We start from the raw sequence: 18,363 nt of genomic DNA on the forward strand, positions 1-18,363 counted from the left end.
GATCAAAAAAATCCAACTTCTAGAGGCCCACCCCATAACATCGTGAGTGTGCACAGACCCTGGGAAGCAGCAGTATGGTACAGACCAGTGCAGCTGCAGACAGATCCCAGCCAGGGATCTGCCTGGACCCCAAAGACTGGGGTAAACCCACCCAACCAAGGCCCACTCAGGAAATAGCTGCAGAGGCCCAAAAGTTTCAATCAGAGTTCTGCCCCTTAGAATCAGTAGCTTGAACCCAGGAATTGATGTACTGGTGAGCAGCAGAGAAAAGGCCGGTTAGTGGCTTACTGAGAACTGAAGACTACTGGGTGAGTAGAAAGTTGTCTCAATAAAGGCACAGCAGGCTGTGTCTGTTGAAATAAGAAGACACAGAAGCAAGTCCCAAAACCAGTCTTCCAGTTCACCAAAGGCAACCCCAAAGGGAAACAAGATGGACCAGCCTGATACTCAACCACCTGGACTGCCTGAAGTGGCAACAGAAGAGGACCTGGAAAAAATGAAGTCACAAATAATTTCTCAAATAACAGTAAAGATTTTTCCTATAGTGCAAGATATGACTAATAAATCTAGAATGGACACAGATAAAAAATAGAGGGGCCGAGGAACATTGTGGAATCGCAACATAGGAAACAAATGGAATCCATAAAACAGATGCAGATTTCCAGGAGATTAAAACCTCCCTTGAAAGTTTACACAGCAGAATGAGCCAATGTGAAGATAGAATTTCAGATATAAAAGATAGGATTGCAATTAGTGAACAGCAAAAGAAAATTTTCTTAAAAATAGTGAGGGACCATGGGAAATCAATACAACAGCTGCTAGATGATACAAAGAAGAATAACATAAGACTGATCTGAGTCAATGAAGAAATAAGAGAGAATGCAGACAGTGTAAATAACTGTTCACAGAAGTAGTGGCAGAAAACTTCCCAAGGAGGGGAAAGCAATTTAACATACAGATAAGTGAGGCATGTAGGACTCCAACTAGCCATGATTTAAAAAAAAAAATCCATACCTAGGCATACGATAGTTAAGATTAGAAACCCAACAGAAGAACAAAATTCTACAAGCAGTCAGAGAAAAGAAACAAATCACATATAAAGGAAAGCCTATCAGAATTACAATAGACTTCTCAACACAAACTCTCAAGGCAAGAAGAGCTTGGAGTGATGTATTTCAAGCCCTAGAGGAAAACAGCCTCCAACCCAGATTGATGTACCCTGCAAAATTATCTTTCAAAATTGATGGAGAAATAAGATCCTTTCTGACAAAGAGCACCTTAGGAACTTCACGAATACCAAAGCAGCACTGCAAAAAATTTTAAACAAACTTCTGAGAAACAACAACGAGAATAACAACCCAAGGAAGTCCAACAGAATGAATCTATTAGGCATGACAAGAAATTAAATACAAAGGGAGATAACCCAACAAAAAAGAAAAAGTGACAATAAGTCAATACATATCAGTTATAACCATCAATGTTAATGGTTTCAGTTCACCAATCAAAAGAAACAGATTGGCAGAATGGAACAAAAAGAAAGATCCAACAATGTGGTGCATACAAGAAAAAACACTTACTTCAAAAGCAAATTCATAGACTAAAAGTTAAAGGGTGGAAAACAATATTCCATGTGACAGGAACCCCCCGTAGGATTAGCTCCCTCTCTGCAGATCACGTGGATTTCAAACCAATACTGATTAAGAGAGACAAAGAAGGACACTAAATTCTTGTAAAAATCCAAGACTAAGAAATTACAATCATAAATATATATGCACCAAACACTAGTGCAACCAACTATATAAAACAAATACTAATGGACATAAAAAAATCAAATAGTCACTAAAACAATTTTAATGGGGATCTCAATACCCCACTGTCACAAATAGATACATAAAGTAGACAGAAAATAAACAACAAAATACTAGAACTCAAACTCTTGAGCAAATAAATTTAACAGATGTTCACAGAGTATTAAACTGACAAAATCAAAATGCACATTCTTTTCAGCTGCACATGGGCTGTTCTCCAAAATAGACCACATATTCACTCATAGAACATATCTAAGTAAGTGCAAAGGAATTGAAGTGATCCCCTGTATATTATCAGACCATAGTGCAATGAAATTGGATATCAGTAGCAAAGGAAGCAGCAAGAATTTCACAAACACATGGAAATTGAACAACACACTCCTGAGTAACCAATGGGTCACAGAGGATATTAAAGAAGAAATAAGAGAGTTCCTAAAATTATATGACAATGACAATACAACATATTGGAATCTATGTGACACAGTGAAAGGCATCTTATAAGGGAAATTCATAGCAGTGGAAAATAGAGTGAGTGCAATTAAACAACCTAATGCTGAACCTCAAGCTCCTAGAAAAAGAAGAGCAGGACAAACACAAAGCTCATAGGAGGAAATTATAAAATCAGAGCAGAAATCAATGCAATGGAAACTAAAAATGATACAAAAAAAATCAATAAAACCAAGAGTTGGTTCTTTTAAAGAATAAACAAAATTGACAAACTCTTAGCCACCCTTATCAAACAAAGGAAAGAAAAGGCCAAAATCCATGTAATTAGGAATGAAAAAGGTGAAATCACAACAGACCTACCAGAAATCCAGAGGATCGTCAATACTTACTTTCAGAACCTGTACTCAATAAGACGGAAAACACAGAAGAAATGGACAGATTCCTAGATACATATGAATTACCAAAGTTGAACCAAGAAATATAAAAATTCTAAAAAACCAAATATGAACCAGAAATTGAAAACATAATTAAAATTAAGATGAAAAATACAGAAGAAATGGACAAATACCTAGATTCATATGAATTACCAAAGTTGAATGCAGATGACCTAAAAATTCTAAATGACCCAATATCAATCAATTAAATTGAAAACATAATTAAAAACATACCAAGCAAGAAAAGCCCAGGTCCTGATGGCTTCTCTACTGAATTCTACAAGATATGTAGAGAGGAACTACTGCCACTACTGTTTAAATTCTTCAATTAAATTGAAAGGGAAATAATACTCCCAAATTCATTCCTAAGAGCAAGCATCACCTTGATCCTTTCCTCCAACCCTTACTATATAATTTTGGAAGACTTTGCACCTAATCCAACTTAAGCCAGTGAAATTCTCATGAGAATTTAAATTTTGAAACAGACTGACTCCAAGATGCAAGTTGCTTCGCTGATACCACTGTTTTCTACTGAAACCTTCACAGCTCAAGTTCCTAGAATAGCTATTTGCCAAGTTGTGATGATTATTAACCTTTCCTTGATGGTCATAATGGGATTGAGGTGCAGGAGAAACAAACTGAATCAGGCAATAAAAGTTGAAAAGAAATAAAATCATAGTAGTGCCTTGACATGATATATAGTTTTCCAAGGCTATATTGATTATTTGTGCTATTGGTTGCTGTATCTATTGAGATGCTCATTATAACACAACAGTAAGTTAGTCATATTTGTAGAAATTGGGACTTTTAAACTACTCACATAGATAAGGCATTATTCATTATATAGACAATGTTTTTTGACTCTGCATAATGTGAAAACCAGTGTTTCTCAGCTTGTGATTCGAGGATTTAGCATAAACTCTCAATGCATGTCTTGAATTTGATTTGATATAACTGACTAATGCAAATTATGGTCTGAAAAAGAGGGAAATAAAGTGAAATGTGCTGAATAATGAGATACAAGTGATGCTCTAAAGTGCAATGCTTCTAAGAATATTTGATTTTAATTTCCTTTCAAAATACCATTTTAATCTATAATAAAAATATGTACACAGGTGGGTGTATTGTTTTCATTATTGTTGTTGTTGTTTTCCCAAATCAAGGTAGTCCATACTGAGTCATAAAAGATCTTTAATGCAGTATTCCACTGTTTATTAATATTTTTTCAAAAAATATAAATAAAATACAGTACAAAATAAACCGCTGCTGAGGGAGACTTAAGACTGATTTTCATCATACGTAGTCCCTGCTTTCATATTTGTGCACCTATTAAATAGATATAATACTAAATTTACAAGGTGACTTTCATATTAGCAAAATATGGTTTAATATTTTATTTGTATGTTATATATTTAGGTTGTCCATTTGATTTTTACCTTATTAAAGGTTGCACTTAGAAAAAATGTTTGAAAAATACCAGTGTAGCAGATCTTCCCTTCTATGCCACTGAACAGGTAATTCAAAAGCCATCTTGTAGATGACAATGTCAAATTCAGTTCCAACATAACAATAAAAAATGTCACCAGACATTGAAAAATGTCCGCTATGGGGCAAAATCATTTTGGTTGGAGAAGCATTATCTAAGTCACAGAGCCATGGGGCTGGCCACGCAGTAGAAAGTCCCAGAGAATGTTTATACTTTTTATTCAGAGGTGGATGCTAAACAAATATAATGAAGCACACAGATTAATTTTTAATACCATTGTTTAAAATATTAATTATTCTGTTTCACTTAGAGTACTGAAACACCATACAGATTATAAAATAAAGTTTCAGAACTGTGTTTCCAGATAGCTAAAGGTATTCATGATATATTGTTAAGTGAATAAATAACACATGTGACCATGGATACAGGAAGATGGAAGAAATACAGTTATATCCCTCCAAGTGGTAAATTCTGAAATATCTTCAAATGGTCTTCACATTTTTGTAAAATGTGTAATTAAACTTTAAAACTCCTTATACTATTGCTTATTGCTCAAATAAATCTAATTAAAGTTGACCAATGTCTTAGGTAAGAAACGCTTCAAAATGAATGTCCAGGTGTACTCTTTAATCTTCACAAGAGAAGCCAAAGGAAAGGGCTACAGTCTTTTCTGATAACGTCTTTAAGAAAGCATCCATATTCCTGTTCACATAAATGACCAAATCAGTCATCTCACCTTGACAACCTAAAAAAAAGATCTGATTCATAGTATCATCGTATGTGTGTGGGTGTTGGAGAAAGTTTATTTCAAGTTCTCCTGTGCCTCAAAATAAAGTTTTGGTCACAGCAGTGATCCATAATGATAATGGAGTTGAACAATTTCTTCTGCCCAGTAATGGGTGATGCCGTAGCTGTTTAATATCACAGCCAGGGATCACAGCTTCTTATTTACATATTAATAGTGATACTAATGTAAACAAACCTACTGTGTTGCCAGTCATTTAAAAATATAATACAATTACATGCAATATATAATACCAGATAATGATAATAAACAAGTTACTGTTACTTGTTTATGTATACTATACTTTTATTATTTTAAAGTATACTCCATCTACTCATTAAAAAACTTTTACCATAAAACAGTGTGTGATGTTACATGGACAGCAGCCTCATGCAGTTCATGTTTGCCATGTCTGGATGGCATCAAGAGGCCATTCCAATTGATTGACCGGTATCATCAAGGTCTGTGGAAATCACTCTGTAATGATTGTGTAGTGACAAAAATCATGTGATAAGGAATTTCCAGAATGTGTCCATGTTGTTAAGTGATACACAGCTGTTTAGGTATGCATGTGTGTGTGTGTGTGTGTGTGTGTGTGTGTATGAAATGAGTATGTGTATATTTGTATAGTATACTATAGTACAGAATATATTTAGTAAGCACACACAGAGTAAATAATTTTATTTTATAGCATATTCAAAGCATTTTCACTTGAAAAAGTAAAACATAAGAAACAATATAAAGGCCCACTAAAGGATGATTAGAAAAATATATTACAATATTTCCATACAACTGAACATATTATAGTACATTTTTTAAAAGATGCTTTATTTTTATTGAAGTAGAACCAAATACAATATGAATTATTAAAGAAGATAATTGAGGTACAAAGTAATATGTGTGGTGAGTTACTATGGAAAGGATTTTTCCACTAAGAAGACAGATGTGCTTCTTTTTCACAGTACAGTTCTAGAAAGTTTCAAATGTGCCTGTTGGGGCTTAAAGAAGAAAGGAAAGATACTGTGAAATGTGAATCTTTTTAATCATTTGGTCATTTTCTGGGGGAGGTCCTTTTAATTTTTTATGTTTTCAATTCCAAAGGGATATCAAAAGCTTGTAAAAGCGGACTGGCCGTATGGATTTTGGTTTCCCAGACTTCACGCTCCAGGAAATCATCCCAAGTAGGAGGAAATGGAGGGATAACGGTCATATGGGTGGGCCGGCTGGTGTCAGGCTCCCAGAGTGCAGCATAAGCAGTGCAAGTTAGCTAGTAAGTGTGGTGTAAACGCTCATGCAGGACACTGCTTCTTCCCTGGTTATTTACGGCCTGCTGAGTGTAAGTGGGCCAGGGTTTCAGAGATGAATATGACAAATCTATTGTCATTATGTTAGGTTGTCTCAAGAAAGGAAAGCAGGGTTTGATGCAAAATGTAGATTCCTTCTACTCACAAATATGCAGATATTGCCAGACCTATTTTTAGGATGCTTGTGAGTATAAGAAGGGATGTAAGACCATAACAGCCGTACTATTGGCCATTTTTAAGGGAGCATCTAAAATGTACAGGGCACTTGTCTGAGAGATTTGCACACATTAAGCCTCTTAATTCTTACAGCAATCCTAAATACTGAATGAGTGCTTTCATTGACAAGAGCACTGAGCTTCCTAGAGATAATTAACTAACTTGGACTCACACCATCGTTAAGAAGGAAACTTAAGACTCAACCCCATCTGCCTACCTTAAAATTTTTGTTGCTCTTGTCGTTGTTTTGTTTTGTTTTGTTTTGGTATCAGGGAAAAAACTTGGGACCTTGTGCTTGCAAAGCAAGCGGCGGAACCACTGAGCTAAATCTCTGGCCCCCTTAAAAATTGTTAATCACAAAAATTTTAACGGCTTTATTGTGATATCATTGATATAGGGTTATGACAGATAATGATCTAATTATGCTAATTATTAATGTGATATTGTCCTTAACAAAATACTAACGAACACACTAAAAGAATCTTATATGGCTAAGTGAGATTTACTCCTGTGATAACAGCATTTATTCTTAGGATACAAGGATGAAGAATTAACACCACAGGATCACTTCCGAAGAAGCACCAAAAAAAGATTTGAAAAAATTCCATGTCTCTTCATTGTAAAAACTGACAACAAAACAGGTATAAGAGGAAATTATCTCAATACAGTTAAGATCATGTATGAAAAACTCCAAGTTATCCGTATATCAATAGGTCTTGGCATCAGGGCTAAAGGCATCACACTTCCTGACTTTAAATTATAACACAAGTCTACAATAAATAAAAACAGAATGGTAATATCATAAAAACATACATACAGCCCAGTGAGTCAGCATAAAGAACCCAGAAATAAAACCATACATCTACAGTTGTAATATTTAAGTTAAATTGTCAAATTGATCAGCTAGAGAGCCAGGTAAGACATTAGTAAAGCACACTTCGGGGTGTGTCTGGGCAGTCATGAAGGCATGGCCTAGTGTACTATACCTGGCTCCTGAACCCTTCCTCTCTGCCACTGTTTCCTTTGTTTCTGGCCTCCATCAGGTAAGCAGCATTCCTCCACCAAACCCTTCTATCACAAGGTTTCTGCTTTCAAACTGCCAACAATGGCCTAAACCTTCTGAAGCTATGAGCCAAATGAAACATCTTCTCTTTTAAATTGTGAGTATCAGCTATTTTTTTTCCCAGCAACAGGAGAGCTGACCAATACAATAGCTTCAACTTATATTCAGTTAGGATATCAAGAACACAATAAAGGATAGTGATAGCAGTTTTTAAAATGTTTTTTTAAAAAATTGGATATCCATGTGCAAAAAAAAATTAAATTTGGTTTCTATTTCATATCACACATAAAAATCAACTCAAAATGCTTAAAGACTTAAACATAAAAATTGGAACAATAAAATCACTAACAAATACATATCAATAATCCTTCTTGACATTGGTCTTAAAAATTTCCTGATGTGTGTGTGTGTGCCTCTCTCTCTCTCTCTCTCTCTCTCTCTCTCCTCTCTCCTCTCTCCCTCTCTCTACCCCACCTCTTTTCCTGTTTCAACATCACAGGTAGCTGTGATTAGAGATCTGCATAACTATGCCTGGCTTAGCAATAAGGTTTTTAGATATAATACCAAAAGCCTGGACAAGAAAAGCAAAAATAAACCTGAGAGATAACAACTAAAACACTTCTGCATAACAAAGAAAATGAACATAATTAAAATGGAATCTATGGAATAGAATAAAATACTTGCAAATCATTTATCTGAGAGTCATGTTCAAAGTATATAAGAAACTCATACAACTCAGTACCAAAATATGTGACTCAATTTTTAAATGGGCACTAGACCTAAATAAACAATTGTCAAGAAAAAATCAAGGCATACAGAAAAGTACCAAGCATCTGTACTCCTTAAAAAATATAAACCAAAACTTCAATAAGATATCACCTTTCACTTGTTAGGATGCCTATCACAGACAAAGGACAACAAATGTTTGGTACATAGAAACACTACTGAGTTTATATATTGATTTTGTATACTGTAACTTTATTGAAATCATGTATTAGTTCCAACAGTTGTGGAGTCTTCAGAGCTTTCTTTGTATATGACAATGACACCTACAGAGATACTTATTTTCTTCTTTTTTCTGTGGTTTTTATTTCCTTTCTTTGGCTGATTGCTCTGGTTAGGGCTACCAGCACTATTTTGAACAGAGGCAGGAAGATAAGGCATCTCTTTGTTCCAGGTCTTTATTTTTTTTTTTTAGCTTTAATTGAGTTTATTGGTACATTTTAGGGATACAGTACAGTTACATTCATTGTTGGGATCTTGTACCTCTACATGACAAGTCTTGGTTCTCATTTTTTTGTTCCAGGTCTTTAAATAAAAGTTTTCAATTTTTCTGCATCTGTTGAGGTAATCCTGTTTTTTTTTTTTATTTTGTTAACATTAAGTATTACCTTAATTGATTTTTCCCTTGACTTCTCTTGCACTAAATTTGTAATTTTTTTTTTAGCTTGGCTTGTGCTGTTTGTTGTGATTACATCTCTGAATTCTAGGAATAAATTTTGGTTTGCCATGGTATAGTAGTTTATTGAGGATTTTTGCAACTAATTAATCAAGGATTTGGCATATAATTTTCTTATACTGGATTTGTCTGGTTTTGGAATCAGTGTGGTGCTAGTCTCATAAAAAAGAGCTTGGAATGCTACCGTTTCTAATTTTTGAAGTGTAAGAAGAGGTAACATTAATTCTTCTGTGAATTATGGGTAGAATTCACACTTAACGTCATGAGGCATTAAGTACTTATGTTGTTGTTGAAGGTTTTGATAACTAATTTAATCTCCTTGAGTTTTATTGGTGTACTCAAGCTTTCTATTTCTTTCTGAAATAGCCTTGGTAGGTTGTATGCTTCTGAGAATGTGCCTATTTTCCCTCATCCATCTAGATAGCCAATTTGTAGACATATACAAGGTATAATTGAAAGATATAGTTAATATTTTAAATTTTATTACCATAAAAGTAATATACACATTGTTGAGAAATATAGGATAAGTGTGTTCAAAACAAAGGGGAGAATTTTGAGGTGGAATAATGGCAATGTGTCTTTTACTGTAATAAATTTCTTAATTTAAATAGTCCCCATAATTTGTGATCAACCTGCACTGATCAAGTGTAATCGTTCATAGTAGTTCTTTACGACAGCACAACATTTTCATGTCTTATTTCTACCATCTGGTAAGCATGATCTTGGGCCAGAAGCCTGTAATGTCAGAGATGATTGAGTTCAAACAAATGCCATTACTTCTGTGTTTTTTTTTCTCTCTCTCTCTCTCTCACCTTTGCAGGATCACAACCACAGCTGCGTGTATGATGGATCTTCGAAGATATCCTCTAGATGAACAGAACTGCACCCTGGAGATAGAAAGTTGTAAGTTACCTGTACAGGGGAATGAGAAAGAGGGATGATTGCTTGACCCAATTAAGTTTAACCTTTCATTAAGCTAATTGGTACTAGAATACTTTTAGCCACAGGCCCTGCCAGTTTCTCAAAGGATTTACATTCAGTGATATTTTCCTTTATATTGCTGGTTCAAGGGTCATTTCAATTAAGCCATCTTTCTGAACAATTAAGGAAAATCCACTTATTTTAGCCTTTTTTTTTTTTTTGAAACAGAATTTTGCTATATAGTTCAAGCTGGTCTTGAACTAACTATGTAGCCCAGTGTGTCCTTGAACTCCATGGTGATCCTTCTACCTCAGCCTCCTGAGTGCTGGGATTACAGGAATGTGCCATCACACCTAGTAGCCCTAAATTTTATAAGCACAGCTTTCTCATTCTTAGAGTTTTTCTACAAGCCTTCTAATACCCAAACTGCATTAATATAAGAGGAAAATATTTCAATATGAGAAGACTCTGTGTGAATGTTTTTGATTCTATCATCTGTTGACCTAAATGACTGTAAATTGTCTTTTAGAAAAATACTGTGAGAGAGGTGTGTTGAATGATGTGTCTCTAGTTGTGAGAAGAATAAGATGATAAATGATACTTCATGGGACTTGTATGTAGGGCCAAAGACTTAATGTCTTTCAGGTTTAGTGACTGACCTTAGTTTGTCTTCTCCGGCTAGCTTTTCACTGATTGCTATTTGTTTTGTTTTGCTTTGCTTTGTGTTTTGGTACTGGGGATCGAACTCAGACCTTGCATTTGTGAGGCAGTTGGCAGCACCACTGAGCTAAATCCCCAGCCCTCATCAAGTACTTTTTGAATGGAGTGATTTAATAATCTGATTGACTATCATTGTGTGCTTGTTCTCAGCATCAACCTGTAGGTAATTGAGCCCATTGATTGTTAATACCAAAGTGAGATCATTTATTTGTTTTCAGAGGTGCAGAAAGCATGGCAGATAATTCACACCATTATTCTATCACTCTGTTGTGAGAAATCAATATATGTACCTTTAAATCATCGGAAGTACTTTCTAGAGCCAAATGTCAAGAAGATAATAGAAAATGGAAAATGTCTAAATAACCCTATAGTTTTACTGAACAATGAATGTATTTCCTTAGTATGTGATTATTAGGCAAATATATTAATCTTCTAGTTTCACTGTGTATAGAAATACAAATCTACACACTTCTATAGAAAGAACTCTAAATTCAGAAATAGATTTTGCTCTACTAACAATGGACTAAGCCAAAACAAAGTGCATGAGCTATTCTTTAAATACTCTAATTTCAAAGCTCATTATATAAAGAAATTGGTAAATAAAACCATTATTTTGCAACTGGTATTAAAAGAGGATAACCCATGGACTGTTCATGCATATGGGTTAACTTCGGCCCTTGACTGCTTTTCATTTGACTTTGTGATGTTTTTTATCTTGGCTTCTCCTGAACAACATCAGGATCTGGCATACTTAAAACTTCTATGGTTTAAAAATTCTTAGGGTTTGTATTATCCCCTTAAAGAAACAATACATTTTGACAGGTACATGAACTGACATTGTGTTGTAAATTACAAGTTCTTAAATTACTGGCATTTTCTCCCAAGTTTATATGTTATTTATAACGCACTCTGAATTTTTTTATTGTTACAAGTTGACATTTTTGTTAAGTTGGCAAATTTCTTTATTCATATTAGAAAATAGAAGACTTTTAGGTCTTTATGTCATATCATAATAACAAAAACAACTATAAATGAAGTAGAAATTAAACATTTCTTTTGTGGAGCAGGAATAATGAATTCCCAAAGAGCAAAATAGCCAAAATAATCACAAAACGATGTCAGATAATATACAGTGACAAGCCTATGATGATCATTGATGCAGTTCACTAAGGTGCATTCAGTCTTCTGTGAGAATGACACTAAACTCAGCTAACAAGCAATACTACAAACAGTTGATAACCATTATGAAAGTGGCCCAGCAGCAGGTCATGGAACTCCACTCCCTAAAAGTACTTACATAAAGCAAAGCAGAAATCTCTGCCAGTAAGAATTTTGTGTCATAAGGCGTCTATGAAGGTCGGAACTTGGGGGTGGGGGTGGCTCTACCTTAATTTGCCAAAGTAAAATGAGGCATTAAATAACAACTCTGCCAAGAAAATATTCTAACAAGATTTGAATGATTTGAGATTCAGAGAAATAAAATAACTTACTCAGCACCTCAGGGCAAGGACAGCAGTAGAGTGGGGTGTCAGACCCAAGCGTTCCTTTCTCCTACAGAGGATCCTGAAACAACAGGTGAATAAGAGCACAAAGGACTAGTGACCAGAGGTGAAGGGCCAACTCGAGCCACTATTGACCAAGTTGGGAATGCAACCAAACATTAGTCTACATTTCTTAAAATTATCCCCGTTAAAGGTCAGAATTGATCCCAGAAACTGAAGCAGAATTTAGCTTTTTCTTTGTTTTGTTGCACTTTTTTGTTTATTCATTTGCTTTTTGAGACAGGGTCTCACTATGTAGTTGAGACTGACCTGGAAATCACGGTGTAATCCAGGCTGGTCTCGATCTCACAGCAATCCTCCTGCCTCAGCCTCCGGAGTGCTGGGATTAAAGGTGTGAGCCACCACACCCAGCAGAATTTAGCTTTTAGCTCAAGGTTCAAATCATTACAGCTACAGCTTCAATGTAACTTGTGAACACAGAAAAGCACACAGGCCTTAATTCCTTCAACTATTTCTTTACAAAAACAAAACCACCACCCCCAAAATCAACCTCAATATTAGCCTCAATATTTTGCTTAAAATGTATCCAATTCTTAGCAATGGAAAAAAAACAATCTAAAAAGATCTGAAATCTTAAGAGTAATAATCCCAAGTGGTAAAAATATGCACCAAAAATAGGGATTCTGAATGAGCTTTACTTGTTTTTACCCAAGGGCAGGCTATCGTAGTATTAACAAATACAGAGCTAGTATTCACCTATTTTTAGACTCCTTGCAAAGAAGCTTGTATGATTTATGAAACAGTTCTCCCTAAACTGACAGTGAATCAAGACCACAACTGAGTTATAAAGTAATTGCAAATAGAATCCTCAGGCCAGGGATTTAGCTCAGTGCTTCTGCTGCCTGTCTTGCAAGTGCGAGTTCGATCCCCTGTACCAAAAGCAAACAAAATAAACAAAAAACAAATAAGATCTTCAAGTGTCAGCTGGAAAATAGGAATGATAAAGTAAACTTTCCAAAGATAGAAGATTGAAGCATTTATACTTACTGTGATCAACAGAGAGGAAACTCTGCTGATATTTCAAAATTTGCTGCTGGGTTGTATGCTCTTCCAATCCTAGGCTGGGGAAATGTTTTCCTTGGTTTGGTCCTTTGAGACAAATTAAAGATCCTTTGCTTATCTTTAATGACATCCAATCAAGTAAAATTGGAAGGCCATAAAGTCTTGTTAAATTGAAAATTTACTAGAACTTGGAGCAGATTAATAGCTTCATTGCTCTGGAATGCTATAAAATGAGTTACTGGTATGTAGAAAAATCAATATCGAGGAATTTAGTCTACAGAAGATTTGGAATGTGAGATCAATAAAGCTGTCCTGTGAAGGTTTGATAGCCACAGCCATATGAAGAAATGGACCCGGCTTAGGGTAACAACTGTGGAGAGGCCACCTGCTTTTGCTCCTTTATGTGCAGCACAAATAAGGAAAATTTTTACCTAATCTCACCTTCTCACTTTCAGCAGATCACATCATGTCCCAGTGTACTCACAAATGCAGAAGGCATTTCAATTCTAAAGTTTTTGTGTTCTTGCCCATCTTCTGAACTTTCTTATTCAGTATCCTAATCCCTATATGTCAGTTTTTTTGTAGTATGACTCTGCCCTCTGTGTTTAGGATTGCACCTCTTTCTTCTTCCTCTGAGAATTTATTATTACAGTTCACACACATCTCACCCAATCTCTTTAGATATCTAATCTTGCCCTTTCTATTAACTCTTACTCATAGCCCATGAACAAGCTAAAAACTCTTCTCATAAAATACCTACACTCTACCCTCATATCTGCCTTAAGCTTATTTATTTATTTATTTATTTATTGCCTTCAGCTTTTTCTTAGTCTCCCTACATTTTTTCTCCACAACCTCTTTGAAAGAATGATCTATATCTGTTATCCATTGCTTCAACTTCCTCTCCACCCACTGCAGCCTGGCACCTGCTTACTTCCCTGCCCCCTTGGCTGAAACTGTTCACAGGAGAGAGTATGTCTTTCCATTCTCTTTTAATTTCAGTGATTCTCAGATTTAATCTCCAGCTCAGATTCTGTCTGAGCATATTCATGTACATAATACTCTTTGAAGCATAATTATTTTGATTTTTAAAGGCATCTTAATTTTCTCAAAACTTAGATTCCCACCCCAAATAAATTGATTTTCTAGTCTCATTTATCTCCTTTCCAACCACAATTTTAGGGCTAATTGTCTACAACTCCCTCTGAATCACATTCCTCCTATATAATCCACTCTTAAGTACCACCCATTTTACCAGAAGTTTATTTATCAAGTTCTTCCATTTTTTTCAGTCTCACTACTTTCCATCTTCTCCACACTATCTTTACTTCTTCCCTGGACCACAGTAGTCGTGTTTATTGGCCGTCTTGTTTTCATTCTTGAACCCCTCCAACCTAATCTCTACCTCACAGCAAGAGTGGGTTTTGCAATGTGTGAGTTGGATCATAATGTTACTCTGTTTAAAAATATTTAGAGATTTCTCTTCTCACCAAGAAAATTGCTGTACCTCTTAATTTGACTTTTAAATTCTTATGTGACCTGACATCCCTCCATCTCTCCAATCTCATCTTTGGCCATCTTCCCCTCTCTTATTATATTAAACTCCGATACCACAGACTTCATATCTTGCAAGTCCAACTTTCTCTTTTCATAATCTTCGCCATCTTGTTTTTTTCTAATTGAATTGTTTATACAAGGCTTTCCTGAAAATTTAATCTCAATTATGAAATTCTACATATTTTCCTAACAAAATGTTCCATTAATTTTTTATGATCACATTTTAAATATGTGTGGCCCTCCAAACTTCACATGTTGAACCATAGTCACCAGTGTGATATTATGGGGAGGTTGGGGTTTTAGGTGGCGCTCTCATTAATGGAACTATTGCCCTTTGAGGGCTCATGGACAATAACTCCATCAATTGAAGAGGTCACAGAGAGCTGCCTTGCCTCTTCCACTATGTGAGGACACAAGAAGAAGGCACCATCTGTGAATCAGAAAAGGGACCTTCACCAAACAGCAGAATCTGCTGTTGTTTTGATCTTGCACTTCAGACTACAGAACCATGAAAAATAAATTGCTGTTTTTTTATAAACTACCTAGAGTATGGTATTTTGTTATAGAAGCCAAATGGGCAAAGATTCTCATATACTGGTTTGTTCTCATGTTTACTGTTTTTTTCCTCTATAGATTATAAGTTCTGTGATGGGAGGGATCATTGTGTTATTCACTCCCCAGTGATTACCCTAGTACTAGATAATAAATATTTGTGGAGTGAATGCATGCGGAACTTCTTAGCTCTAAGCTGTTCAATCCTTTTGAGTTGTAGAAGACAAGTGTCATTTTAACTTCCCAGATAAGGCTTAAAATACATATTTTACTTTCATTAAAATATTCTTCATTCATATAATTTTATGTTCATGTTTTAAGACTCTCTCAAAAGTTAAGATTTTAAATGTGTCAACCAAGAGGTGGATAAAGGAAAACTTAACGTTTTAATTACTTTAGGAATTCTGGTAGACTGAGAAATGTCATGAAACACTATGAATGTTTTTGTCTTATCCTAAGTCATTAACCATCTATGTGCTTTCTACCTGAACTACAATGTACTTATATAAACAAAGCTAGGTAAAATTGACCCATATGTAATTATTTTATACTGCTGTCTTTTTAAAGAAAACTTGGCAACTTTTAATGTAGGAATTGTCTTAATGTATTAAACTTAATGGACCTTCCATTCAGTACATCAGTCTCTAAATGGCAGTTTCTGTCATTCTATTCATTTAAATAGTTTGATTGTATCAACATATATACAAAAATTCAACAATAGCCATATCTGATTATTTCCAAAGCAAAATTGATTTCTTGTCACACAAACAACAGATGATTAAAAACAGTAGCCACCCAATAAAATGACTTAACCTAAACTATAAAATTTTTTTTGAAATGTCTGGTTTGCAGACTTAAAATGGTAAACTTTATTTATGTAATGCATTAAAATAACCTCTAGAAATAAAATCAAAAGAAATGTGGCATCCAATGTTAAGGCAAGGGAAGTTCTGTAAAAGTCTACCTTTGTAGCTCCACTCTGGAGAATTGTATCCAATTCCTAAAGACATACTACAATGCCTCTATGCACAGAGTTCAAGATATCTGGGAAGAAAAATTTAGGGAGGTGTAGTCATTTCTAAATATTTTAAACAGGATGATATAGAAGGGAAATATATTCACAGTTATGTAGACTATCAATCAGAGTTTTCCAGGAAAATAGAGCTGGAATAATGGGGGTGGGGTGGGGGGAATTGGCTTAGGCAGCTGTGGAAGCTGAGAAGCCCTGCATCCTGAAGGGGGAGTCAGCAAGCTGCAGAACCAGTGTTGTATTTACAATGTCCGTGCACAGGCCTAAATGCTAAGAGAGTCGATGATGTCCTTTCAGCCTAACACCAGGTGAGAAAAGCCCCAAGAGCTAATTTTTCAATCTGAGTGCAAAGGCAAGAAGAAAACTCATGTCCCCAGCTATAGGTAGGCAGGGGAAATTCTCTCTAATTTAGGAAAGAGTCAGTCCTTTTCTTCTTTTCAAACTTTCAACTACCTAGATGAGTCTTGACAACATTAGGGAAGCAGCCACTTTATTCATTCTACCAATTTAAATGTTAATCTCATCCAAAAACAACCTCACAGGAACACCCATAATAATGTTTGACCAAATAGTTTGGGTACTTATTGGACCGGTGAAATTGACACATTAAAATTAACAACCACATCCAGAGTGTTAGATTTTAATGCATTCAGTTCAATTCAACTAGCTTTTCTTAAGTGGTTACCACATGTGGCTCTGTGTGCCAGTAAGTGCTGGTGATATAGCCGCAATCAAACAGACAAGTGGATAAAAGTTTCCAGAAGGTAGATTTCAAATTTAAGGGAAATAATTTCAAAAGAGGTTCGGTGTCCATTCGTTAAAGAAGTCCCTGCTTAAGAAAGAATGCCCATTCCTTTGAGGACACATCAGTTAATTGGAAATGGTCACTTACCAGTAATAAATGTTGAAGACATTCTTCAGTAAGAGGCTAGCTTAATTTTATAAACTTCAAGGTCTCTTTCAACCCTCAAACCTAGAACTCTTGGAGCTCAATTTAGTTATATCACCACTAAATTACTTTAGGTGCCTTACTAAAATATTAGTTCCAAAGTGATTCTGATTGATAAAGGAAAGTAGACTGCAGAAAAAAGTTATGAATGCACAAACATAAATACAAGAAAAATATGAAATATAGGACAATTACAGAGCAAAGCCTATAAACCATCTTACTTTATTAACCTGCCAAATCATTAATTCTGATCTGACATAATTTAAAAATAGCGTCTATAACATGCTGCATACTTTCTATTCATGGTTGCTAAACACCAAAAATAACAGAGGTAAATTGAACTTCATGAATGATTCATGGCTTCCCTTGCTTTATGTCCCCATTGTCAAGGAAATTAGCAGCATTGGATATCTCCTTAGATAAATTTGATTTTGCCCTATTCAGTAGACTACTTAATGAAAATGAATATTTCAAATTTATGTTCATAGAAATGTTAATGAATTTTAGTGCCTGTAGCTTTTTTGATGAGCATGAAGTGGGTGTAAGGAGGAAGGGAATATCTTCTAAATTAATTTATTCCTTTTCCAGCCTGCTTCTTTGAAACTGTGAAAAAGTACTCTCCCTGAAAGTCTCTGATCTTTTACAAGTTATGAAATAAAAATGAATGGGAGAACAGAGTTCCTTTCATGAAAATTAGTTTTGCAATCAATTGAACTATAAAGTCGGCCTTATAACTGTTCGTGTTTTCCCTGTGGCTGGTTTATCATGCAAGGGTGTGAAAGTTGTTGTGTGGACTGGAAATTGCTTGCCTTCTTGGTATTGTGATGGATGATGAACCATTTTGCTACTTCTGATTTCACTTCTGATGAAGACTTGTGAAATGAAGCTGATGCTGTATCTAAAAGTTTCAGGGATTAACCAAATACTTAAAGCCATTTATTGTGAAACTAATCTTCTAGACCTGGACACCTTTACTAAACTAAGCACTTTGAGCCACTTGAGCTTCAAACTTGATAACAATAATATTTGATATTTACTGATTATATCTATAAATTTATATAATATATAA

General features: G+C 35.1%; 1 protein-coding gene across 2 annotated transcripts in view; it reads left to right on the forward strand.

The window, feature by feature from the left end:
- Gabrb1 (gamma-aminobutyric acid type A receptor subunit beta1) overlaps nucleotides 1-18,363 on the forward strand; it is a 382,896-nt gene that overhangs the window by 282,714 nt on the left and 81,819 nt on the right. For both annotated transcript variants that reach the window (XM_010640191.2, XM_033758852.1), the window contains exon 5: nucleotides 9,822-9,904. In XM_010640191.2, coding sequence (XP_010638493.1) covers nucleotides 9,822-9,904 — 83 coding nt within the window. The remainder of the gene's footprint in view (nucleotides 1-9,821; nucleotides 9,905-18,363) is intronic.

Source organism: Fukomys damarensis, unplaced genomic scaffold, assembly GCF_012274545.1.
Source record: "Fukomys damarensis isolate Sample0158 unplaced genomic scaffold, DMR_v1.0_HiC HiC_scaffold_35, whole genome shotgun sequence".
NCBI classification, from domain to species: Eukaryota; Metazoa; Chordata; class Mammalia; order Rodentia; family Bathyergidae; genus Fukomys; species Fukomys damarensis.